This window comes from Zonotrichia albicollis, chromosome 15 (assembly GCF_047830755.1).
Source record: "Zonotrichia albicollis isolate bZonAlb1 chromosome 15, bZonAlb1.hap1, whole genome shotgun sequence".
In the NCBI taxonomy this organism is placed as follows: Eukaryota; Metazoa; Chordata; class Aves; order Passeriformes; family Passerellidae; genus Zonotrichia; species Zonotrichia albicollis.
In genome coordinates, this window is record NC_133833.1 from 5239324 (window position 1) to 5266188 (window position 26865).

Genomic DNA, 26865 nt, shown 5'->3' on the forward strand with positions numbered 1-26865 from the left:
AGTCTGGCTGCAATGACTGGGAGTGACAGTAGGTGTCACTGCCCCCCCTCCTGCCACCACGTGGGGACCCCCAAAATTCCCCACCCTCAGAGGGCAGGGCCCTCAGTGTGCTGTAGGAATTGTGTCTACTCACATCTACTCGGAAGTCCTCGAGGCGCTTGAACTTGCTGAGGTATTCTTGCAGTTTGCTGTTAATGTCCAGATTTTTGGCTTTGGAATATTTTAAGAAGGCCCAGAACTTTTCCAGCCCATAGAGCTGCCCTGGAGGGAAGAAAAAAAAACCCAATCCAGATGTCAAGCAGGACAAAAACCAAACAAGACACCTTTCCTGCAGGCTTCCCCACAAACCCTACTGTCCTGCTGGTGGGCACAGCCTAGGCAAGATGGAACACCTGGAGGGAAGCAACCTACATCAGCCCTGGGAGCCCCACCCTGGGATGTCCCCAGGCTCAGCCACTGCAGGGCTTTGAGAAATCCCACAGGAAATGGTGCCTGTACAGGAATGCTCGGGCAGAGCTGCAGCCTCCCACTGCCCTCCTCCAAGCCCCAGCAATCATCATAACGATGAACTCAACCCTCTCCTGTGAAATGAGCAACAGGACCAGTCCACAGCGCTATGTGGCTTCCCCAAAGTGATGAGAAGAGGCTCAGGAGGACCACACAGCTGAGCTACATCACTGCCAATCCCAGCGAAGCCAAAGGAGGCACCTACCAGCTTCATAATCCTTGATGGTCTCTTCTTGGAAGTCCTTAAATATGTCTGGCCGGAATTTCTTCTCCAGCCCGTAGCTGTAGTATCTGAAAAGGCACTCCAGACCGTACCTGGGAAAGGAGCAGCACGTGCAGCTCAGACACTCTGCACACAACACAGGGCAGCAGCAGCAGGAGACTGAGAACAACCCCAGACCCACCTTCAAGCAAGTCAGAGGCACTGCCTTAAATTGCCCTGTAGAAGGCCAAACCCTTGGAAAAGACCCCTCTATCCCTCCTCTCTTACCTGTATCCCTCCTTCCCATCCTCCACAGCCAGTTGCTTGAACTCCTCATACATTTTCTTGTTGAAGTGATCTCGGAGGAAGAAGGACCAGAACCGGAAAAGCGTGTTCATCTCTTGGGACTGACCAATGCCCAGTCGTTTCCGCTCTGTTTGGGGAGGAGGGGATGATTACAAAGCCAATCCTCCCCCAGGGAATCAGGGGCTCGTGTGCAGGAGGGCCCTGTGGCACTGTGATGACAGCAACCCAGCCCCAGCACTGGACACCATGAGCAGAGCCCACGCTCGCCAGAAACCTTGGGGACACAGCAGCTGCCAGCAGGGCTGTCCTGTAGGTCCCTGTGTCCCTCCCTGCCATGTTCCTGTCCCCAGCAGGGCACAGACACCCTGTCCCTCCCCTCAGTGCAGGGTCCCTACCGTTAAGGCAGCGCCGCCGGTACTTGTGGTAGACGTGTTGTGTGAAGCCGTTCTCCTTGAGCAGCTCGTGGGAGGGATGCTGGAACTTGGGCAGGGACTGCGGGGTGCAGCCATAGCTCCCCACAGCTGGGGTCCCCTCCGAGGGGCTGGAGCTGAGGTAGAGACTGCTGTCAGCACCCTTCCTTGGCATCACCCAGGAGAGGGGGGTCACACTCCACCCCACCGGTCTGTCGGTCCCACCCACACCTTGTCACTATCCTGGGCTTGGGGCATGAGCCATGAAGCAGTGTACCAGGAAGTGTACAAAGTTTCTAATCAAGTCTCATCTTGCAATTCTCCAAGGCCACAGATTTCCCCCAAGTCTTTCCATGAAGGGCAGGTTTGGATCCCTGGATGCTGCTTTCCCCTTCCTTCCCACGCTCCCTCCCTTCCCCATTTCTGCCTCCTCCACGATCCTGCAGCCTGTCCCTGGTACCTGATGGAAGCAGTCCTGGGCCTGTGCTCCCTGGAGTCCATAACCCAGCCCACGTGGCACTCCATGGGAGGGTTCGAACTGTGCCTCGTCTTCCTCTTCCGCGGGGTCTGCAAGACACGGATCATCACACACGCGCTCCCCTCCTCCTCAGGCCCCAGCCGGGAGCCCCAGCTCCTGTGCCCCCCCAGCCCAGCCTGGTCCCACCTTGGCATCTATCGTCCTGCCCTCCTTCACCACGGGGTAGAAGCGGGGCGTCTGCGTGGGGTCCTTGAGCTGCGGCGTGCGCGGGGTGCGCGGCGTGCGGGCGTTGCGGTAGTTGGGCGATTCTGGGACGGTGGTGGGCAGAGAGCGGGCGATGGTGGAAGGCTCAGGGACTCCGAAGAGCTTGTTGGCCAAAGCGTCTGTAGGTACTGCAGGGAGAGACCCCACCCTGTGTCAGACATCCTGGGCACTGAGGCACTGCCAGCCAGCAGATGGAAGCAGCAGGGGCAGGAGTGCAGGGACACGTCCCAGCTCCCCCACACAGGCAGCCTGAAATCCAGTTTGGCCACAAAGCCAAAATCCAAGCAGCAGATGTAAAGAGCTCCCCACAAGGTATCTGTTTCCTAATGGTTAACAGCAGCAACAAATCCCTGTCCCCAAGGACACAGCCCTGGTGTCACACAGGCAAACAAGGTCCAGCAGGCAGCTGCCTTCCAAGTACTCAGAGAGGGTCCAAGAGGAAAGCCAAATCTCAGGAACTACATCTGAGCCTGCCAGATTTTCCTTACTCCACTGGGACACCCTTGCCTTTGGGCTCCTCTTCCAGAGCCCCACAGAATTCAGCTGGGAGCATTAATCTAGGAATGATGCAACTCAATATTCTGTGAACTAGATAATCCACTACACCTGTGACCTCAGTTCCTTCTCCCCAGCTGCTACCCAGGCTCCAAGAGCCTCTCAGCATGAGAAGCCTGCACAAATTTGGTCCCATCCATCCATCCATTCATGCCCCATCTCTTACCTTGCTGGAACCTGGGGGGACCAGGAGGGACTTCCTGGTTTGGGTCCACGGGGGGCTCTGGGGTCAGGGTGTCAAACTGCTCCCTGCTGATCATATTCACCTTCTTGAAGTTCTCCACCTCTTGCTGCATTGGAGGAAGAACATGGTGAAGAAACTACTCACAACCATGGCTCTGCTTGAGCAACAGTCACAACACGGGGCCCCAAGGGCAGTCACAGGGCCTCGGTGCCCAGAGGGCAGTGGTGGCACAGGGGCAGGAAGGGGAGAGGCAGCAGACAGAAAACTGGCACTGCACAGGCCACATCTGAGCCACTGATGCTGCCAAGCTTTCAGGGATCCCAGTTAGGTTCACTAACCAGCACCTGCTTCTCTCAGGCTTTTACCAGCCAGGTCAGAGCCAGTGCAGTAAAGCTCAACATGAGCTCAGTGACCATTTTTGGCCAGGATTCCCTGCCACCCTCCTGTGTCCCTAGAGCACCCCTCCCCACATCCTCACAGCCAAACTGGCAGCTGTGCCATGGATCTGAAGGACAAACACCCCAACACACACACTGTCCCTGTCACCCCAGAGAGCAGCACTGCTTCAGCAATGGGCCAGGTATCAAACTTGGAAGCACTGAGCCCAGCTGGCAGCTCTAATAAGTCATCCCACCTCACAGCCATGATTTTTGTCACTGAATGAGTCTGGGCAAGTCCCTGGAAGTGAGAGTCACCAAGATGGGACCCCAACGTTTCAAAACAGCAGATGGGCTTTCTATAAAAAGCCCATGTCTATGCAAACTGATACCAAAATGGAGAAGAGCACAGGCCAAGTGCAGCCCAGCCACCTATGAATCTGTCCCCAACACACGTAGTCTCCAACAGGCTGTGCCCAAAGCACAGGGCACTAAGGGCAGTGCAGACACAGCCAGTTCCCCTCACAGACCTGGCTCTGCCAGCTGAGATCCTGGCAGACAGCAGAACAATGGGCCCCATGTTCCAGGTCACCTCACTACTGGCACTTTGTTTACCTGGCTGTAGCCTCACGTCTGCTTACAGCTCTGTGTTTATCCCTGGAATGGCCAAACATGATGCTGGGAGCCAAGAATCCCAAACACTGCAGGAGGACTAATCCCAGTTTAGCTGTACCCCATGAACAGGCTGTACCCCACTGCACTGCCCTTTCCACACTGCTGCACACGAGGCTCCCCACAGGCCACACAGATCCCCCCCACCCTCAGCCCAGCACTCTCACCTTGATCTGCGAATACTCTGGCTCAAACTGCTCTGTCCACAGGTCCTGCTCGTAGTAGTAGAGCCCATCATTGATGACCTTGGCCAGCTCTGAGCTCATTTTAGCCCTGGAGGTGTGGTTGCCAGTCCTGTCCCCGCCGGGGTGGCGGCGCAGGTACGGGGGGGTCTGGGTCACGATGAGGATCTTGTTCACGTCGCGGTCGTCGATCTCGTAGTCCGAGTCCTCGTCTGACCAGTCGGTGAAGGTGTTCTTGCGCCCGTCCATCTGCTCCATCTCCTCATCAAAGAGGAAGTCGAGCTCCTCAGGCTCATCTTGGTCCTTTTGCTTCTGCTGCTGTGGTGTCTTTGACTCCTCTGGTTTCTGCAGGTCAGGGGTGAGGGTGACACAGGGTAAAGACCCCACGGTGACACAAGATCCAGCTCTTGCCCCTTGTTTCTTTATCCCAGCCCATCTGGGGAGAACATTCATTTACACCACTGAGGAGCAGCTCCAAAGGGGCTCAGATGGACACAGGAGAGACTGGGACATCACTCCCAACAGACCCTACTTCACTGAAGCCTGCCCATGTATGATCCAAATCACCCCAGTAACTGGGAGACTCCCAATCCAACAGCTCCCACATCTCTTACCTTGGGCCTGGCTGGGGAAGGTCGGGGTCTCTTCTTCACTTCAATCCATGTCTCTGAATCCAGGTCTGGCAGGCTTGTGGACAGGCCCTTGGGCATTGTCTTCAGGTTGCTGACTTCCTCTGTTTTGGTGGGGACTGGGCTGGCAGGACGTGGGGAGCCTGGAGCAGACTCTGGAACCAACAAGAGCCACAAACCACTTTAGAGGGAGGGAGGGAATCCAGGGGGGGTAGTTACAAATTACCCAACCATTCTTGGCAGCATGGCACAGCCTGCAGGACTAACTGGCACACAGTGCCCAAAAGCGCTAGAGTGGGAATCTCCAGTTAAAGCTATGATGCCAGAGTGGCCACAGAGCTTTGCAGGTGACAGTTTCTCAGACATACAAAGCCCTAAAGCAGGTGTTCTGCTGCTCTCTGGGAAACCTTCCAGAGAGAGTCTGGAGCCAGATCTTCTGTCAAAACTCTTATGGTAGCACCAAGATCCTTCACGTGGGCTCTCAGGCCCAGCCCTGGGCTCCTGCCAGCCCCTGTGGGATGAGGTGACAAGAGCATGGGAAGCCCATGAAGGACAGAAGACCCTTCTGCAGCACTTGGGTGACAGCTCCACACCTGCTGCCCAATTTGTGCCCAGTATCTCCTCAACCAACAAAGGCTGGATTCACAAGTGTCCTCTGTTCTGCCCAGCAGCTGTTGACTATTTCCAGGCAAGCAAAGAGACTTTCAGCAGGACTGACTCTCTCTGAATCCCTTCAGCCCAAACAGAGGACAAGCCACAGTCTCTCACACTACCCTACACCTGGAGGCAGCAGCATTCTGGGAATCCAAGGACAGAGCCCACACCAGCTCCCACCACCAAGCAGAAAGGCAATGGCAGAGTCCTGCCCTGGGAACACTCCTAACTCTCAGGGTCTCAGTCATGGTGCAGTCCCAGCACTGCACCCCACTCCTCCCTCCCCATTCCCCCAGTGCTCACCAGTCTCCTTCTGGAAGCTCTGCCGGGGCACAAACTCAGGGCAATTGATGAACTGTGAGAAGTCTGTCTGTGTGTAGTCTGCCATAGGAGGGCCAGGCAGAGCCCATTTCTCTGGCTGCTCTTTTCTCCTGATCTTCTCATCCACGATTTCCACCACCTTGCTGTCCTTCAGAGCCTGGAACCAAGCAATATTTGGTTAACTTGGGGCCTTGCTTTGGCATATTGAGGGGGTCAGCCCAAGCCATTCCTCCCTGGAGGACTAACAGGAGGCAGGAACAAGAACAAGAGAAGGCTCCACCTGCACCTCATCCACAGTGAACAGGCATTACACAGGGGTGGTGAGAAGCAGAACAAGGAGGAAAGGTGACCTTTGCTTGCCCTCACCTTGATGATGAGGCTGATGTCAGTGGTGAGTGCCTGCACACGGTGGAAGCTGGCGATCAGCGTGATGGGCAGGAACCCCTCCGAGTCCATCTTGCGCCGCAGGAAGAAATCCCGCTCCAGGTTGTCCACACTGAAGTAATATTCTCTGTATGGACAACGTGTCAGTGAGAGGAAGCCCCAAACCACCATTCTCTGGGCACCCCCAAGGAAATAACCCACACACACTGAGGGGAGCAAGCCTGGGGAGCCCAGATGTCAACACCTCAGCTCTGACCCTTCCCATGGGATTGGCTGCACAGCTCCCACCACCCAACAAGGACAGGAGGTGGTGCTCACATCTGCCTCTTGATGTAGTCCTTGAGCAGCTCCTGGTCCACGCTGTAGAGCTCAGCACTGCTGATGTTGTCGAAGTAGTAGGTGATGTTGCTGGCGTACTTCTGCGTGCGGGAGCCGTCCGAGCCCTCGAATTTCCGGTACCCATACTGGTAGTCAAAGTGCCCTGGGGGACACCAGGGTCAGCACAGAGCCCCTGGGGTCTGCTCTGCCAGATGGGGGTGGACTCCTACACAAACACTCCCCTCTTCCTGAGGATCCCCTGGAAGCCCACAGTGGAGCACCCACATCCCTCAGCCTCCTCCTGCTCTCTGCCACAGAAGGGGGCAGGAACCCTCTTACCCAGCTGACACACAAAGGCCCTACACTGAAGCTGCATCAGTGTTAGCACAGACACTGCCCAGTCATATGTCAGGACAGATACTCCTTCTCACCCAAGCCATGACTCCTGCTTGGCTGTCAAATGGCATAAAGCCTTCACAAACTATCAACATGCTTCAATTCCTGCTCACAGAGGTATTGCAAGGGGCAGAAAACATGAAAAAGAGTTTATCCTGAGTAGCAGGAAGACATCTGCTTTTATAAAGATACTAGTATGAAATATTTGCTTTGTTAACAGCAGCTCAACTTATCAGCTGCAATGACCTGCTACAATATTCCCCTGCATCCCTGGAGTGCTCTGCCCTCCCCAACCCACTTTAGAGCCCCAGATCTCTGAGGCACACAGACACAGAGCTCCGTGTCACTCTCCCTGCAGTCACAGAGCACACACACACAGTGCTCACCTCCTCTGCCACGGCCCCTGCCCCTGCCCCGGCCGCGGCCCCGGCCCCGGAAGGTTCCTCGCACGGCGCCTCCCTCGCTCTTCACACTGGAGGTCTCGTCGTGGTCCTGCCAGCTGCGCTCGTGCTTGTTGTCAGGGTGCCAGCCTGCAGCAGGGGGAGAGGCAGGAGGGGAGTCAGGGCATGACAGCACCTCCCCTCTGAATGCAGGACAGTTGTGCCCCGTGGCCAGGCCAGGAGGGTCCCCAGCCCCACCTTTGAGCTCGCTGCGGTTGTTGGAGGGGTGCCTGTGCTGCTCGTTCTGCCGGTTGTTCCGAGAGGCTGTTTTGTCCCTGGGCACCTCTGACTTCATGTCTATCTGCAGAGGGACCCACTTGTGTTTGTTGCCTGCAAAAGGACAGGGTTTGGGTGTGACACAGGTTCAGAGTGCGGCTGCTTCCTCCCCTGCAGCCCCCACACACGGAGGGGAGAGAGCAGCAGGGCCTTCTGGACAGACCCTGTCCTCTGATGCCCCTCCAGGCCTCACTGGATGCAGAACAGCTCTGATGGGGACTCTGAGACACAAAGGGACATGAGTCAGAACTTGCCTGTGGCAATTGTCACAGCATTTGTCCTTCCTCTGCCCCTTTCTGCCTGTCCAGGCTCAGGCCAGACTGAGCCCATGTGTCAACCACAGCTGATGGAACCCACACTGAGGGACTGTTCTGTGCCACCATGGAGCACCTGGGAAGGCAGGCTCCTGCCCTGCCCCTGCTTGGGCCCTGCTCCCACCAAAATGACACCTGAAGCCTGCAAACACCTTTTCCCACAGCTGTCCCTGCACTGGGATCATGTCCTGCAGCAAGGCCTCCAGAGAAGGCAGAGGAGGCTTCCACCTGCCTGAGGGCTGGGAAGGGGAAGAGAAGCTGAGTCTGGGGGACTCTCCCCACCAGCTCCTGCCTTACCTTTCTTCTTCTGGGCTGACTTCTGGTTGTCATCATCACCATTCTTCTCCTCCCCAGACTCATCAGATTTGGTTTTTAGGCTCTCTTTGCCATCGCTCCCATCTCCCTTTTCCTGCTCTTTCATGTCTTTCTTGACAGGCAGTTTCCGAAGGGATGGTGGTTTGTGTGGCTGCTGGGGACACAGCAGGGCAGGAAAATATGAGGTGGGGGTAGTGAGGAGCTGGAGGGAGCCCCCAGCTGTCCCAGCAGGAACAAGAAGACTTTGCCCTAGGCTGGGTGCATCCCTGTACCTCCCAGAGCTGTCCTGCTCCTGGGGAAGGGCTCATGGCTGAGCAGGGCAAGGGCTCATTGAGACACCAAGATGGGCTGACAGGGGGACCCTGTGCTCATGGATGAGTCTGTCCTGTAAAGGACCAGACTGCCCCAGTGACAAAAGGGTGAGTGACCACCTTGCCCTGACACACAGGCAGGAGCTAGCAGAGCAGCACCCAAAAATAGAAAGGTTTCAATGACACCCATGTCCTCAGCAGGCAGGAAAGGCTGAGCCCCTTCAGCACACCAAACCCTTTCATGCATTTTCAGTTCTTCCTAACATTGGCTCAGTCTCCTCCTGCACAGAGCAGGTCTGGGAGCTGGCCTACCTGCTCCAGCCAGCCCAGGGTTCAGAATGGGCTCCAGGTTCCCAGAATAGCACTGAGGGAGGGAGGCAGCCCTAAAAGGAAATTCCCTGAACACTATTCCTGGCTGCCTCTGCACTGACACTCAGCACCCCAAATGGCCTGGCTCAGCCAGTGCTGCCAGAGGGACAGGGAGGTCTGCAAGGGCCTCATCCTGCCCACCACAGTGGTTCTGTGTTCTCACCTGCACACTCTTGTGGGCTATTTCTCCAGGTGTTGGCCAATTTGTGGCATCACCAAAGTCACCAACCTGGTAGCAAAGAGAAAGGTCCTGTTAGTGCACAAAGCTGCAGGTGTTCCCTGCAGCAGGGAAGAATGCTTTCCACCCACCCTGTCCCACAAACAGCTGTCCCCAGGAGGCTGGAGGGGGACACGCACACTGCACATACACAGCCCCTCTCCCCACCAAGGAGCACTGAACTAAATAGCTGCAGACAAGTTTATGTCCATCAGACACTGTAATGAGGCTGCCACCACTCCTGCAAACTGCAAGCTCCCAGCCTCTCACCCAATATTCTGCCCCAGCAGCAGCATTTAGCAGCAAGCTGCCCAGGGTAATTCACTCAATTACAGGCACCATCCCCTGCACAGGGAAAGCACCCAGCTTACAGCATTCTAAATACACCTGATGCAAGTACATTCCACTGAAGAAGCTCTTGCAGCTAGAGGCAGCCACAGCCAGGCACAGCCCCAGTCAAGTGCCCAACTACAACCACCCTGTGCTGCCAACAAAGCAAGGGCATGGTCTCAGAGTGGCTGAGAAAACTCAAGCAGGTGAAGGAACTTCCTCATTCTAGTCACCCCATGGCCACACGGGGGAACATCAACTACTTCTCTGCTGAATAAATGACCTGCTCACTACCATCATTTCTATCTTTCAGGTTTCAGAGGACCTGCAGGACAGAGGAAAGAAGTAAAACAGCTGCCCAGGCACCAAAGGAATCATATTTGGGCACAGAAACTCTTCCTTGCCCTTGTGGGATCGTTATTTCTGAATTAATTTGGAGTCAAAGGAATTTTTTATCCCTCAGGAGATCAACATCTTTACATGCAGGTGCCATGTTCCTCTGCCCAGGAGGCAAGTTTCCTGGGAAAACCAATTCCAGTGCCTGTTTCACAGAGAGGAGCACCTTCCATCCCCAGGGCCCTCCTCTCTCCAAAATCGAATGGAAAAGGAAAGTCCTATCAAGTTGCAGATAAATCTCTACTGGCTGCTGGGAGCCAACACCGACAGCGCTGTCCCCATCTGTGCCCCAGAAGAAACTGTCCCTCCATCACCACTGATTCCCTGGAACAAATTGCCCTGGTTCCTCCAGAGGAGTGGCTCTGTGTGTGCCAGGGAGGAACAGACTGCACAAGGAAGGACAGAGCTGCAGACACACCACTGGCACACCCTGCCTACACTGCAGGGCTGGGCACAGGCTGAGCCCACAAGGAATTTGGGGTGTCCTCACAGCAGGGTGAGAGGTTTGCCACATCCAGAACTCCTCCAGGTGCCTCCCTGTCACAGGGAAGGTGACAAAGTCTCCCCTGACCTAGCTGGGCAGAAAACCAGCAGCATGCAAGACCTCTAAAATGCTGAAGAGGAGATGGAGAACAAGGCCAGCACACCAGCCTCTCCACAACCAAGCTTGTGAAGGGAGAGCTCTGTCTCCAGACCCTTGAGAGGCTCATGCAGCACAGACCACTGCACCAGAAACTAGGGGCCAGTGAGAGGAGAGCAGGCACAGCCTTACCTTGCTTCCTTTCCTCTGTCTCGGGTTGGCAGCCCTCACCACTTTCGCTGGAGTTGTAAGTTCTGCAAGAGAAGGGCAACAGAAGTGTTAAAACACAGCTGAGGGCTGTGAGTGGGAGTGTTGGCTCTGGAGAGAAGTGGGTAGGAAGCAAAGCAGCTCCCCCTTGAGCAAAGGAGGGCTAACAGGAAAAGGTAAACAGAAAACACAGCCAGCTCCTGACTTGAGTCTCAGAACTGCCCCGTTAAGATCAGAGAACTCCTGACGAATCCAGGCGGCCCAGAGATGGACTTTTAACCCCAAGCTGCTGCAGGATGGCAGCCCCTGCCTTAGCTCTGCCCTCCCCAGCCAGGGAGGAGGGGGGGCAAGGAGCACCCACAGAACAGCAAAACAAACCTGCCCTTGAAAAGCCAATTCCCATCATGGTGCCCTGATGCTCCCCAGAGACCAGAGCAGGGCTCTGACAGAGATGTGCACAGGTCTGTGGCTGCTGAATCCTGGTCTGAAGTCAGGCATCCCAGCAGGGACAGCAAGTTCAAGGGAGGAAATGTACAGAGAGAACGAGCCAGTGCCTAAATCCTGCTACAGCTGAAAGTATTTAGGCACTGAAGCACCTCTGGGGTGTTTTAACACATCAGAGTGAGACTGCTGGGGTTCACACCACCACAGACCTCACAGCAAGTCAAGATCTCAACCTCACCATGGCCCATCTTGGCTCCAGCTCACACACCACCTCCTTACAAGCAGAAACAGGAATTCAGCTTGCTTTGTCCCCCAGCTCTGGCTGCACAGGCTCACACAGAGACCAAGCAGGAGAGCAGCACAGCTCTGCCCAGCACACACCAGAGGGTTTGTGGGGTCTCCTCCAGGACACTGGTGCTGCACAGGGACAGGAGAGCCCACTGGGCCCTGCCCCAAAGGGCAGCCTGTGCCAGGTGCCAGGCTCCTGCAGAGAGGATTTCTGCTGACTCACTGGCTTTGTTTAGAAGAAAAGCAGCCCTGGCTGGGGTAGGGTGAGGGTGGGAGGATCAGCACGGCTATCAAGGGATGCCCCGGGAAACACCCTGAGTAGCCTATTCAGCTCTGCTCAAAGCTGCCTTTGATCTCCTTGCAAGGCTGGACAACTTTGCCTGGATGATCAAAACCGGTCCCCTTCTGAGCCTCCACACCATTGATTCATCCTGGCCTTGCTCAGGGCTGGAGGCTTTGAAGTGTCAATAAGGCAGAGTCAGACATGGCAGGACAGAGCCATGTGCATTCCCCTTCCCCAATTCCTTTCTCTATGGCTCCTGCATGGGGATTTCAAGGCTAGAAGAGTCCAAGCTCTCAGCTAGGTCCCTGAAGCCTCCTCTTTTCCCCGAGGACCTCCCCAACCCACCTGCAGTGCCTCCCTTCATGAGCAGCAGCAGTCCCACGTGTCCCTCGTTTATTCCATGTGCACTTCATTGAGAATCCTGGCTCCATGGCACAAAGCTTGCCACAGGGCTTTTAAACTTCCCTGCTGGTGTAGGAAGAGGCACCACTTTCAAAACCGCCCCCAAAATCCTCCATTCAACGCCCACAGATGTCACCAACTAAATATAGCTTGAAAAGGCACCAGGAGCTAGAGCACAAACCCACAGACACAGAGCAGCCCTGCCTGCTCCAACAGCACTGATGGGACTGGCACAGCCTGATCAGGCTGATCTCTGGGGCTGGGGACAGCAGGGACAGCTCTCAGCCTGCAAGGATCCCAGCCAGGTGCCTGCTCCCACCACAGCACAGCCCCAGGGCTCACAGCAAAGCACCCAGCCCTTTCCTGCAGCTGCCTCAAGGCCATAGATGTTCCTGTGCTTTTTTTTGGGAACCAGTCAAAGAGAGGGGCCTCCCAAGCAGCACTGAAAGAGGACCAAGGGGCACAGCCTGCAGGGGCAGGTGCCACAGACTCCATCATCTCTGCGGGGGAGGGAGGAGATTGTTTGAAACAAGTTCTGCTGCTTTCCTTATCTGCAAGATATGAACAGGGATCCCTTATCTCGCTGAGGTGCTGAGAAGGCTAATTAGCATTTGCAGAGCACTGCACAAGACAGAACACAAAGCAAAGGGGTGCAGTCCAGCAGGGGGGGGAGGCTGTGGAGCACGGATGGAGCCCCAGCAATTCATGGTGGAGACCAAAGTAGGAGATGGAGAAGCTGTGACTGTGCTGGTGGACACGTGGCCAGACACAGCATTTGCTGAGCCAAGACCACAGCAAGCAGAGGCCATGCATACAACATAACCAAGGTCACCAGCAGCACATCTTGTGGTCTTCAGCTGCAAAGACCCCCTGCAGGAAAGCCTCACTGCATCAGCCTGGGGAGTAGAGAGCAAGTGAGTGCTGCTCATCCCAGGCAGGAGCTCATCACAAGCACTGAGGGACACTGGACGCTGCCCTGGTTCACAGCCGAGCCTTTAAAAGCTGCTGACAGATGTCTCAGACCTCTGGGTGTCTCACAATCCTCCTTTTGCATGTGTTTGGTGGCAGTAAGTAATTTCAGTTGCACTAGCAGTGCCTGACTACCTCCCAAAAAACAGGGCCTCTCTGTGTGAGGGGACAGACAAACAGCTGCATCAGGAGCCAGGGCTCAGTGGAGTGAGGCTGGCACAGGGACAGCGGGCAGGGAAGCAAGGAGCAGCTCTGCCTGCAGCCACAGAGCAAATGCTGGCACAGCCAAGAACAGAACAGCAGCGGGTCTTGAGTTCTGATCTGCTGCCTGCAGCCAGAACCTGATGGTTTGTCCAGCCATGGGGTTGCCCAGCCACGAGGAGATTATCCCTTAGCAACCGAGGGGATGAGGCACAGGTGGGAGCACCCACAGCAGCCCCAGAGCTGCTATCACAGCCAAACCCTTCCTGTGGCTGTGCCACAGCCAGAGCCCTCCCTGGCTTTGCACACTCACTCCCAGATGCACCCGAGTGCTTTCCTGCAGCCACACCTGCCTGGGGCACAGAGCCCTGGGGTGGGAGGCTCACAGGAGCCTCCAGGTGAGCAAATACCTCTTATCCTTGCACAAGGAGCAGAGAGCCAGAGTCACAGCAGATCCACAGATAAATAAATCCTCCATTCCACCAGGAACATTTGATGTAGGACCACTAAACCGAACTCAGCCAAGGAGACACATCTACTAACTGATCTGGGAAAATGAAACCAAACACCCAGCAACTGGTTTTCTGCCTTTCCTTGAATCCAATGGAATTTATAATGGAATTTTAGAGAAGGTACATGAAGCGAGAATAAATCTGCAGTGCTGGGCAGAGACCTGGCATTACTGGAGAAATACCTGTACCTATAGCAAGAATGCTGTAATGCCTGCTCCAGGTGTGCAATGCAGACAGGGGCTCCAGCAGCTGGGACAGCCTCAGAGGGCAGCCCAGGCTCCCAGCAGGAATGCAGAGCCCTCAGCTCTGGCACACTGTCCCTGACACAGCACGCCCTCCTTCCCCAGCAGCCAGGTCGACAGAAAGGAGCCATCCTGCTCCCTGCTCCACAGCCTGGCACCTTCCAGAAAGTGCTGATAAAGGAGGTTCCAAGCCAAGAGCCCGGACTTTGTGCTGAAGAGGCTGAGGCAAGGGCGCATGCTCTGTGGTGCAGCTCCTGATGGGGCTGCAGGAGCCAAACCAGTATCCCCAGTTTCCCCAGAGCCCTGGCAGGAGATTGAGGGTGCTGGATGACACAGCCACGTGCTCAGAGGTCCACCAGGATCCACTTCACTCTTCTGTCTCCACACTGCACAGAACACTCTTGGCACATGTGAAGACTGTAAGGCATAACCAACACAACAGGACACCTGCTCTGGCATTGAGGTTTTTAGGTGAGAAAAAAGCAAGTGCAGCTTGGGCAAGGGTGAGCTGAGAAAAATATTTTAAAATGTTTGTGTGTGGGATTATCTGTTTTCCCAGGAGAGATATAGCTCCTTCAGAGTCATTTTGTGAGGGAAGGAGAGTCCCTCCGGGGGTAGTGACACACAGGAAAGAGGGAGGGAACCAACCCTCAAAGAAATTCCCGTAAGACAGACCCAGCAGGCCTGCCAGGACACCACTGTGGCAGCAAGAATTCCCTTCCTGGCCTAAAAGAATACCTAGGGAGCAGCTCCAAAGGTGCATCCCCACCTTCCCACCATGGGTAACTCAGGCCACCAATCCTGTCCCTGTCCTTACTCCAGGCCTCAAGGAATCTCTTTCCCAGGGTGACCTCATGTGCACAGCAGCAAGGGCATGATACGGATTTGGAGACTGTGGCACTCATGCAACCAGTGCAAGACTTGCATTCTGAGCCTGCCCCAGCCATCAGAGGACACAGCTGGTGAGCTTCATGTCCAAAAAGAGCACACAGGGACATTGGCAGGACCAGTCCTGCAGGCCAGATGTGACCTGCAAGCCACCAGTCCCTGCTCCTACCAGCAGCCTGTCTCTTGCAGGCAGTGATAAAGCTCTTTTCTTTTTGAGTCCATCCCAAACAGGACCCCCTGAAGTTACAGGCAGAGAAGCTTTGGGGAACAGGCAAACACTTTATTTATATATTTATAACTGCTCCTTTTGTGGATGCTGCACTTATTTCTGGATCAGCAAGAGGCTGTGGTGGGCAACACACCCTTCCTGTAAAGGGGCTGGGAAGCACCAGCAGATGGGAGGGGACCTCAGCCAACCCTGGCAGCAACACTGGCAGCACCCCTGTGAGCAGAGAGGGGCAGATACCCCAGAGACCAATGAGCAGATCCAGCCCTGCCCTGCCTCCCCAGGAGCTGCTCCCTGCACAGCCCCAGCCCTGTGCCAGAGCTGAGATGGCAAACACTTGTCCCTGCAGCTCCACACACGAGCAGAAAAGCCTGGGATTTATAGCACTGACTGCTTGGCAGGCTCACATTCTGCTGAAGGCATCACAAGGCACACAAAGTCAGAAAGGTCCAGGACAGGCTCAGCCCATGCACCTCCTCTTGGTTTGCAACGTTTTACAGCTCTACCTCCCACCAAATCACAGCTGCAGCCGGAGGCACATGAGTGCATGGAGGGGGAAACAAGGGAGCAGTGCATGGAGTTCTACAGCTTTAAAGGAGATGTTAGCACAAGGATATCTTCCAGCACAAATGGGTTGGTGCCTCCATGACAGGGGCTCCCACCTGCTCCTGGGGACTGCAGAGAACCACAGCCAGCCCTATCACTCACAGCACGTGGTGTCACAGCTCCCAGGGGCAGCACTTCGCCTGGCTTACAAAGGTAAGAAGAATATCTGCAACACCTCAGCAATAGCAGAAGTTTCCTGTACATGCAAGAAAAGCTGCAGAAGAATGGCCAAGGTCAGGACCAAGCAGAAGACTGGATCCTTAAAGTGGATGCCTGAGCAGGATTCAGGCTTGTAAAGCTCGTGGGAAGCCTGCTGAGCTGGAGCAGGAGATAAGCTGCAAGTAGCATGGCTCAAAGCCTTCCAAGCAATTTTCCACAGCTCCACTGTACAAGCCCTACTGTAACAGCAAAGGAAGCAAGGAGCTGCCTACACCTCTCTGCAATGTAAGCTCTGCAACTGCTGCAAAGATCACTCTCTAAAAATAACTTCAAAAAGGGCATCTGACAGCTCCATGGAGAGCATGAGAACACTCCCACCTGGCTGTCCTAGGCAGCTCCAGGAGCTCAGGAGTTTGCCCTGGAAAAGTGCAGGGAGGGAGGCTGGGGCACAGGCAGGTAGAGCCAGGACAGCACTGCCACAGGCTGAGTGTGGGCATCTGAGTTATAATCCAGCTCTCTGAGCCCTCACATCCCCCAGCTGATGGTCCTGAATGCCCCGGAAGAGGAGGAGCAGCTCAGGACATGTGCAGAGCCCATCTCTGCTGACAGCACAGATCCTCACAGCGAGCAAGGGCTTCAGTGAGAACACAGCAGAGCTGAGGAACAGCACTGCTCCTTTAAACACACAAAGCTGCTACAAGCTCCACACACATGCATTATCTGTAGGGTCTGACATTTATTTCCAGAGCAAATGAGGGGCAGGAAGGGTCTGGACTTACCAAAAATGCAAGATCACTGCAGCCTCTCAGTCCCAGACAGAAATGCTGTAACTTGTGACCAGCTACACTCCAGGAGGAGCAGGTCAGGAAACACGACAAGCATTTCTAACATTAACATTGTCACTGAGGGCAGCCTGGATGCTTCATGGCACAGACAGCTACTATTAAAGGTAGAGAATGAACTCCCTCTTAAGGGTGAGTGACATCTTTCCACCGCCTTTTCAAGCAAACCTCTTCACTGAAGAGGATTTCTAGGAAACTCCTGACACACAATTCATGCTCACAGCCCTGCACACGATCCCTGAGATGCCAGGCACACACAGAATGAGACTGCACATGAACCACCTCCCACCCAGTTATCTACAAAGAAAAGAATTCTCAACTAAGGATTCTCTCCAGGGGGAACCAATGGTTCCTAAAAACCAAGCAGCATGGCACAGGGGACACAGGCAAGGTCACTCAGCTGACCAGACTTCAGAAACTGTCAAAATGAGGAAGCTGGGCTGGCTCAGGCCCCCAGAGCTGCTGAGCCACCCTGGTCTCTCTGAGCAGGGATAAGGCACCCACCAGCTCTGCAGGAGAGCCTACTCCAGCACCAGTGCCTCACCCAGTACATCTGGTGCAGAGATCTCCAGCTGGAAGAGCACGTCACCAGCAATTCCTCTGCCAGCATGGAAGGCAGAAAAGCCTTCAAGGACACCTGTGAACACTCTGTGAAGTTAAATGGTTCAGGGACAGGGGCTGGAAAAGCTACAGGGAAAAGGCCATGTCAGTGTGAGCCCCTGAGAAAAGGCACAAGTTGATCCAGCTGCTGCTCTGGGCACGAGGCACAGCAAGGACAGCCCAGGGCTAGGACAGGAGGCCACCTGAGGCAAGGCTGCAGCAGCCCAGGGTGTGCAATTGAGCCAAATCGTGGAGGAGGTGGAGGGTCAGGCCCTCCCCAAGCCAGCTCAGAGAGCAGCTGATAGTTCATGACCTAAAAACTAAAATCACTGGTGGGGAGAGGGTTAACATGAACAGGAACTACAGGACAGCAAGGGCAGACACCAGGCAGGACTCACAACTCCTTACAAAACACTAAAAAGAAACCAACCCAGCCCACTCACCTTTGGGAACAACTGATTTGCAAATTAAAAGGGGGTGTCCACCCTCCAGGAGGGATCCGGAGCAGTTTCCTCTGCTCCCGTTTACCTCTGCTGCACCGCTCTGCCTGTTCTGCCGGGCTCTAATGAAAAGCTAGTTAACAGTTAATTATTACCCATTCAGACACACGATCCCCTACTCTGACTGCCGGCTGGGAGGGATAAGACAGTCACGTGATGCAAAAATCCCGACCTTATGAAAGCACAGGCAACTATATTTAGTTGGAAAAACGATGACCTAGCGAGCCAGCTCCTCCCCGGCCCCCCTTCAGAGGAGCCGACCTGCCACCTCCCAGGATCCTCCCTCCATGGCACCCGGCAAGATCCTCACCCAGCAGGAGCTGGAATACTTAAATCAGGGATACCTGGCACGGGAACAAGCCCTGTGTGCACATCCAGGGTAGAGGGGCCAGACCAGCACACAGCCCAGCCTCAGGGACCCTCCCTCCTCATCCTCAGTGCTCTGCAGAGGGTCACCCTGTCAACAGCAAAAGCTGATAAGCACCAAGAGCAACAAACAGGGGCCTAGCCCAAGGTCCTGGACCTTATCTCGAAAGCAGGAGGCACATTGGGAACCTGACCTTTGTGACCAGCACAGGAGATGCATTCAGCAGCAATGCTCCAGCTGCTGGCTTCTCCATGCCCAGGGCTGGTGATGCCCAGAGTTGGTGATGGGAGTTTGCCCCCCAGATCAGTCTACCCCTCTCTCCTCAGGCCTGGGTGACCAAGACAGGCACTCACTAGTGTGCTGAGAACAGAGTGGGAGCCAAGGCATGCGGAGAGACACCCCTAGAAAAAAGGTGCAACAACAAAATCCCAGAGCATCACCTGCTCCCTCTGCAGTGAAAGAGCTTCAAAGCAGAAGAAAAGCAAAAAGCCTGAGGAGCAGACATCATTAATCTCTTGACATCAGCAGAAGGGTGCTCTCTGCCTGGATCCTGCTGTCCATGAGACAGCATAGCCAGCAGCGCCCGTGGCACGAGTGAGAGGAGGTCACTGCATCGCTGCTGAATTCCTGCTGACACCACCCCTTTAATGGCTGTCAGCCTCTTCTGCAGCTGCATCTGGGGACTTGGAAGCTGACAAAACCCTTCCTAGGGAGCATCTGGTACGTCTCACTGTAAATATTTAACAACAAAAAGACAGGAATGAGAGCCAAGCGCCTGCAGAGAGACCCTCCAGCTCCAGTTCACACTGTCTAGGAGGAGACTGTGCAGCTCCCACTGTGCCAGCGGAGGGGGAGAGAGGTTGTACAAGGCAAAAGTGTGAACTCTGTACAAAATATGCCTCTGGAAAAGCTGTCATCTCAAAGAACAGAATGGGTTTCCAGAAAGGAGACTGTGATGTAATTCAAACAGCATCAATCCGAGTTCCTCCTGCTGTGATTCCTGGACCTTCCTGGCTACTCTGGCAGAGGCATTCCAGCAGGACCAGAGCATCCCCTGAGCAGTGGCCATTTGCTAAGTGACCACTTAACCTTGCCCTCAGCCTGCACAGCTGCAAACCTGCCTCCCTGACTGCACAGAACAAGAGGAGACTGAGCAGCAGCTCAGCTTGTGAGGTCAAGGAACACAAAGGCATCATGGTGCAGAAATCCAGCTCCATCTCCGGGGGCAGGGGACAGTAACAGGGATTTGGTGGTAGGAGCAGATGCAGCAAACTTCCCCAGGAATTTAGGGAGGTCATACTTAGGTCTCCCACTAAGCAAGGTGTCTCGATAAATGTGTTGAAGAAATAAATAAATAAATCTCATAACCACCTAGATTAAACTCAGCACAGGTATGGGGGCTTCCTCCTGCTAGTGAATCCATGGCATTAAACTCATGACAAGGCACTCAAATATCCCTGTGATATTTGACAGCAAGCAGAAGGGCTTCTTTTTGTGCTACTTCAGGATTACTGCACCTCAGCTGAGCTGATTTCAGGCATGCTTTTCCAAGCAGAAGATACATCATCCTCACTTATGCCCCCCACCTTAAGATGCAGAGACATTCCAAATTTTTCTAAATAACCCTGATATAGCCACTTTCTTCCTGGGTTCACAATCACATGAATCCTGCTGCATAAACCACTCTAATAAAGCTAATTCCAGTGCTACAGGTGGCTGCCTCCCATGTCAATACAGAGCATAAAAGAGTACAACACTCTAATCAGACTAAGTCTTCCCAAAGGAATCAGGAATACCCAATTACAAAAGAGTGCAACATAGCAGCTTCCTAATTTAAAAATTCATCTCCCCTCCTTTTATTTCTAAAGGATTAAAAATCACTTCCTTGCAGTGGTAGTATCACCCTCATCTCTTTATGGAAAACTTCACAGTGTTTAATTCAAAGAGGCATTTATAAACTCAAGAAAGATATCTCAGACACTGCTGACAGTTGTACAAAATGATCAGGTCAGGGTGCAGCAGATGAAAAAAAGTCATCAGGAGTGGTGAAACCAAGACAGAGCATCACTTGCTGCTCTGCTGAACACCAGCGCATCCACAGCTGCACCCTGCAGTCAGCTCTGGTCTCTGGAATTCAACAAGGGCACAGGGCTGTTACAGCTGTTCAAAGAAAAGCAATTAAACCACCCAGAGGCAGCTCCTCGAGAGGTGAGACTTAAAAGGCTGGGATCCTCCACCCTGGAGAGGAGGAGGGCTGGCTGCAGCATGCAGGAGGCCAGGAGGGCACAGGCACAGCACACTGAGCTAGCAGGAGATGCACTTGAAGTGCCAGAAGTATTTCCTTTCAGAGCAGGCAGCAGATCTCACACAGTAGCGAGTTCTGGGAGCTGAACAGCATCAGCTGCCTGGCAGAAGTTTGGTGTTCTGAGTGAAGACACCCACAGACATCCAGCTGCAAATGTGCCCTCCCAGTCCTCCTCAGCAGCAAAGTGGGAATGTGAGAGTGTGTCCCTCGTTCCACCGAGCCCAACCCTGCATCTCTCAGGGGTGATGAAGTCTCTCAGCTTTCCATCTGAACTCCAGATCACATGGTTTGAAATGGCTCCTTCTGAAAAGCACCTACAGCTGCCAAATCCTGGCTGTGGGATGTGGGAGAGGAAAGCACTGAGGCACTGCTGTGCCAGACAGAAGGAAAGTGAGGCCTCTCTTCAACAAGTGCTTTATTTGCAAACACTGTTAGGTAACTGGGACACAAAGACTGCTGTGCTTCCACCTCCGTAGTGCTCCACGTGACACGGGGATGATCCAGGCTGAGGATCCAGGCTGAGGGCAGGCTGCCACTGGCATCCCATGCTAACAAGCAGGAACATGCTCTGGGGCACACCACAGCTACTGTGCCTACAAAATGGCTGAGTTTTGGCTCAGGCACCCCACCTATGCAATTCCCAACCCTGATACTGCGACTCAGCATCTTCCATCACTCTGCTAAACCATCTCCTTGGGAGGGGACCAACAGACTTCTCAGCCAGAGGGGAAACCAGTCATTCAAACACACCTGACTAAAGCTTAAAAAACAGATCCCTGATACACGTGTGGGAGTTCTGGTGACCAGAGTAAATTAACTCGTTCAATAACCTCAGCAATGAAAAGGAGGTGAGGGAGTCAAACCCTCAGGAATGCACAACAGCTCTGGTGGCAGGAGCAGTGCCACTCTGCCTTTGCCTGCTGCCTTCACCCTTCACTGTATTTTGAGATACCACAGCTTCCAGATAAGCTTAGTGCATGGGAAGAAAAAGCATGGCACCAACTTTAAGGCTTTTCTGGAGAAAGGTATGAGAAAGACTGCACAATGTCTGTGCAACTACCACTTAGAGGAATCCTGTTTAAGCTTTAACTTATCTCCTAAAAACCAGACAGAATTGTAAAAAAGGCCCCAAGCTCTGTAGGTAATGTTTTCTGTAACACTGCTGACATGTAACAAACACTTTCTGAAGCACTATCATCTGCTGCAGACACACACTCATGCCCCACCCTGCAGGCAGCTGTGCAAGGTCCCCAACCAGCTGGAGAACAGAGAATGGAGCAGTGCCAAGCAAAGGACATCTCTGAGTTCAAAGCACAGGCAGGCAAGACCCCATACCCAAAGAAGACAGATTTTCAGCAAGGTGGAGAAAAGCCTCCTACAAACTCAATAGATGGGAATATATACTTGCTCTTCAAAACCCTAATGTTTCACTACTACAGGTTAAGAAAGCAAGAAAATCATGAGGGACTTACAAATGTGGAATCAAAGCCTTAATCCTGTGCATCTAGTTCTACACCAAGGCCTTGGTAGTTGGCTAGAGCTCTGGAAAAACATCCACAACTTCATCCCTCTGTTCAGTTCAGCAAGTTCAACTACAGTGCCTCCAGTGTTACATCAGACCACTCCAAACCAGTGAGTTATTTTCCCTGAAATTAGCTTTAAGACACCAGAGCTATTGCCATACTTCCAATGCCTCCATCATCAACAGTGATCTATCCTCACACCACCATGAACTGGAGAAAAGGGATCCCAAGCAAAGCCAAAGATGGACACAGGGACATGCCTGGGGTGACACAAGGCCAAGTCAGGCACTGACTTCCATTCCCAGGGCCTTTGCTATGGCACATCCCCACATGGCACTACAGCTCTGAACAACAGGCTCTCACTGGCTGATCCTGGTATCACTGGTTGAAACACAAACCTTCCCTTCAGGCCTGGCACTTCCACAACATCAGCCTGGATGAGGAGCTTCTGGCAATTTGGGAAAGGCAGGAATTGAGGTAATCAATGTTTGCTTCTGAAAACGACATTACTTTCCTGATTTGAAAACTCCATCCAGAGTAACCTCACTCTCCCACCACAAGGCTGCCCACACCACTGGGGCCAGGAAGTTTTTTCTTTGCACTGATGGAAACACAGTAAGCAACCTGGTTGTCCTTAACAGCAATACTCAACAGCAACACACAGACTACAAGCCACAGGGGTGGTCTGTGTCTTCCCAAAGTACTGCAAATTCAAATATATATCCTCAGGTTCATAGACACATCCACCTGTATACAGGTAACATATAAACAACAACAATCTGAGATACATTTGCATCTTGACACATCAGTGTTTTCAATTATGTGTGATGAGCAAGACTTACAAGTTCCCAAACTCCTTCGCCCTGGACATCCAAATTTGCTATGCTACAATGTATGGGAGGAAAGAACCTTCCAGCTGCTTAGTCATCACTACATGAAAGCATAAAAGATGCCACTACTATACAGGAATGACCAAATATTAGAGGTTTTGTTTAGGAAGTTCTTTTGCTTCGGTTTTTGGGTGGGGCTTTTTTGGGGTTTTGTTTGTGGTTTGGTTTTGTTTTGTTTTTTTTTTACACTAATGTCCATTGCATATTCCAGACTGTACATGGCATGTACCAGTCTTTTAAGTTTGGTTAGAGCTGACTCTGAAGAAGAGAAGTGCAGGGAAGGCAAGGGAGAAGGAAGTTTGAAAAGCTCCATTTTTATTTAATACATACCAGACTGGCCATCAGCTGGAAATATATCTGTAAAAGAAAAAAAAAAAGAGAGGATCAGTATTGGTTGCAGCTGGAGTGCAAATCATATTTAAAAGGTCTCCTCTGTCAATTTGTTTGCTTTAGCTAAACAGAGGAAGTATTTTCTTAGTATCTCAAGTTAAACATCAATCCAGCTTGGAACCCACCTCAATTCAACCACTTGTTGAGAGAAAGATTTTGAAGGAGTCTGTGTTTACCTGAATGCACTGCTCTCATAAATAACCTTCTGCATTGGCTTCTAGCAGACAGCAGTGAGCAATAAAAAAGGTTGTTGAGATGTACAAAGATCCACACAATGAGCTACTTGGTGGCAGCCCACACTCCCCCAGAGCAGCAACATCAGATGGAAATCTACAGAGAACATCTAACAGGGAGCACAGGTGGAAGCCAAGGCAAAAGCCAAGTGAGCATTCTTCTGGTTGTCCTTGGTTCTGCAGCCACAGCAGCTGTGCCTGACTAACACAGCACCTACACCAGACACACACCCCCAGCACCAAATGGACACCCAGGGCCTTGGCACAGCACCCATCACTCCAGGAGAACCCTTCCCTTTCCCTGCTCAGGAGTCTCTGGCAGCAGGCGCAGAACAGACGGAGTCTGGGGGGCTCAGACCCAAAAACAGATTATTCAACTCCCCAGCCCCCCAGGCTCTTTCCAGTTAGAGCCACAAGCCCTTCTCTTGGAGGGCCTTCGGTATTGCTGGGAAGATGCTTATTTAAGTAGCTGGAATGACCAGACTTAATTTAAGGAGCACACAGGACAGTGTGTGTGGAAAACCCCTGTTGATAAGGCTTCCCCAGAAGATATGAAAACAGTACTTTTGAGAGAGCAATTCATCATGTTTTCTTCAAGGATCCTGGAAGAGGAGGGGGAAGGAAGGCTGCCAGCAAGGCAAGGTCCTCCTGGGACAGGGGCAGGCCCCTGGCTTCTGCTTATCAGCTACCCAAAACACACATTCAGCTGGAAAGTCACAAGAGTTGCAGCAAGGACTACCCCTCAGGCAGGGCAATGCTCTCTGGCCTGGGCTCAGCTCATGCAGAAGCAGCAAAAACACTCTTCTGCCAAAATAACTTCTATTTCTCTTCCTTTGACTTGCACCATGTTCAAGTTTGCACCATTTTCAGGCAGGGATGCTTTCATCCCATACAGGAACGGGAAGAGCCAAGCAGAGCAAAAATACCCAGAAGTTAAATCAAGACTCTCTCTACCATTATTACACAGTTATGGTCTGTGGCCATCTGAAGACATGGTATCAAGGACTGCTCAGCACATCCAGAACAATCTCCAAGCACCAGTTTCAATCCTTTGCAAGCTGCAGGTTCTACTGCAATCCTCCCAAATGCATTTAAATATCTTTCATTTTTGCATGGTCACTGAGGAGTTCAGGCTTCTACATCAGCAAGCTGAAACACCCTTCACAGAATCATAAAAGTGTTAAGGTTTGAAAGAAGCTTCAACATCTCAAACAAGATATAATTTATTTCCCTACTTGGGTTTCTCTGCAAAGGAACAAGGTGGTAACACTGGTATCCCACCTGTTTGGATCAGCTGTACCAGATGTTACCAAAAACCAAAATAAATAACAGCACCACAAGGGCTGATAAAATAAATTCCTTCACGCCAGCAGGAAATTAGCAAAGCCAGGCTTTGGCAAATATTCCCCTTGCTGTACCCTGAGGGGTGCAGCTCTCCAGTGCGTTCCTGCTAGGCTGTCCCACCAACTCTTCATCAGACACACCACAGCACAAGCAGCCATTCACAACAGGTCCAGGCTCCAGACACCACAAATGCCACCAAAGCAGGCACAGCTGCAGGTGACCCCTCAGCACCATCTCCTATCAGACCTGTCACCACCACAACCCCAAACTCACATTCTCCCAATGTCTCCTCTCAGCTCACTGCTGTATTCCCCACTGCCCTGTCCTGCTCCAGATGTGCAGCAAGGCTCTCCTGGTGCCTCCTGAGCTCAGCCACAACTCTAGGGCAGCTCTGTCACTACATTTACCAGAAAAGCAGTGACTTGACTCAGTGGCTGAGGTCAGTAGAAAGCAAGGACCACATGTGATGGTCAAGGACAGCTCACTGTCACCTCAAGAGGCTTGCCAGGACAACTCCTGTCAAGGAAAGACACTGGCATCCAGCACTCAGCCCCCTTGTCTGGGAGAGGCTGACCTTGTCCAACTCATCACACCTGTGATTAACACAGATTTGACTCCAAGCTCTCCAGAGCACACTGAGAACACTGCAAGCTGGCTTGCAGGCAGCTTTCCCCTACAGAGCAGTCTGTAGAACTTGCTCTGAAAAATGGGGCTGCAGGGAGGACAGATCTGAGGCAGGGCTGGTCAGGGACCAGCAGGCACAACGACCCTTTGGGACACCTTTTTCCCCTGCAAGCACAAGTGACTTAAATTAAAAATTAGCCTGCCAATTAAGGGCAGCACCTCAGGTGCCCAAGAGAAGTCTAAATCAGGCAGTGCTTTCTTTTCCCAAGAAAGCCATGGTAGGGAAGCAGGCAGAAATGTATGTGGCCAGCAGGTAAAGCCCTGGGCTGCTCTCCAAGGAGAGAGCCCAAGGAGCTACACTGCAGGGCTGAGGCTGCCTGTCCAGGTCAGCTCCATTCCCAGCCCTCCCAAGGCTAAAACTCAAACACAAAGAAAGGCACAGGGACAGGTTTTGTGCCCGAAGTCCCAACATAGAAAGGTGAAGCCAGCAAACCAGTCACACCAATTCCTCCCACCACACACCTGATATGTTCCAAGGCACCCTGATGCCAGGTATCCCAACACTGGCCAGATACTGCAGGACAATGCTTCACAGCAGCTCTCCACCATCCTGTCAGCTACCTGCTCAGCAGCAGGCAATCCCTACATGGGACCCCTGCCCACATAACACCCTACCAGCTATGCCCAGCCTGCCCTCCAGGCAGCGCAGTGGGAAGGAGCAAGAAACAACAGCATCTCAATGTAAATGAGCAGACCCACAAGATTTGGACCCCACAGTCTCACACTTCCTCCTCCTTCTCGCACACAGACACTTGTTTCTCAGCATGCATCCAAAATCAGAAAGATGTGGTGTCTGAACTAAGGGACCCAGTAATCTCTTCACGGCAGCACCAGGTACTCCCCAAGCCCCTGACCATTCTCCTCAGCCCTGTACAGAATCCATGCAGCCTACAGTATCTCAATAGAAAAACACATTCTTTGATCTTCTTGTTATCAGCAAAGCAGGGTAGAGGATGGAGTGAGGAGGAGGAGGAGGTCAGGGGTGTGCATGGCAGCTGGCAGGATGCTGGGACAGGCACAGAGCATCCCTTTCAGGACCACCAAGAGAAGATGCAGATGTGGTACAGGGGTGCTTGCTCTGAGCACCAATACCCAGAGTTGCTGCACACAGCCCAGGAGATAATATAAATTGAGGGCAGCTGTCCTTATTTTAGGTGGTGCTGGGGGTGGATCTCAATTTCAATTTTTGCCTGATGGTATTTTTACACAAAGGAGAAGACCGTATGCTAAAATGGGGCATTTAGAGAGAAAAGCTGATGCATCCACACACATACCCCCTTCCCCAGGGGCTAGCTGGCTACTGCTGCTATTCAGGTATCTGGGACAGGGCCAAGAAAGTCACCCCATTTATGAGCCCCCATCTCCCCTCTGTT

General features: G+C 53.0%; 1 protein-coding gene across 3 annotated transcripts in view; it reads right to left on the reverse strand.

Annotated features, from left to right (window-relative positions):
- The window catches only part of LARP1 (La ribonucleoprotein 1, translational regulator), a 43909-nt gene that overhangs the window by 4797 nt on the left and 12247 nt on the right, over positions 1–26865 (reverse strand). The window contains exons 2-19 of one of the 3 annotated variants that reach the window (XM_074552207.1): positions 23172–23198; positions 10580–10641; positions 9028–9093; positions 8167–8335; positions 7478–7609; positions 7226–7369; positions 6444–6606; positions 6108–6252; positions 5724–5898; positions 4752–4921; positions 4123–4482; positions 2889–3012; positions 2090–2295; positions 1886–1992; positions 1411–1562; positions 998–1142; positions 713–822; positions 134–261 (exon numbers count right to left, since the gene is read on the reverse strand). In XM_074552207.1, the coding sequence (XP_074408308.1) occupies positions 134–261; positions 713–822; positions 998–1142; positions 1411–1562; positions 1886–1992; positions 2090–2295; positions 2889–3012; positions 4123–4482; positions 4752–4921; positions 5724–5898; positions 6108–6252; positions 6444–6606; positions 7226–7369; positions 7478–7609; positions 8167–8335; positions 9028–9093; positions 10580–10641; positions 23172–23198 (2585 nt within the window). Of the gene's footprint in view, positions 1–133; positions 262–712; positions 823–997; positions 1143–1410; positions 1563–1885; positions 1993–2089; positions 2296–2888; positions 3013–4122; positions 4483–4751; positions 4922–5723; positions 5899–6107; positions 6253–6443; positions 6607–7225; positions 7370–7477; positions 7610–8166; positions 8339–9027; positions 9094–10579; positions 10642–17699; positions 17816–23171; positions 23199–26865 lie in introns of those variants that run through there. The other 2 variants (XM_074552206.1, XM_074552208.1) reach the window with 2 other exon arrangements.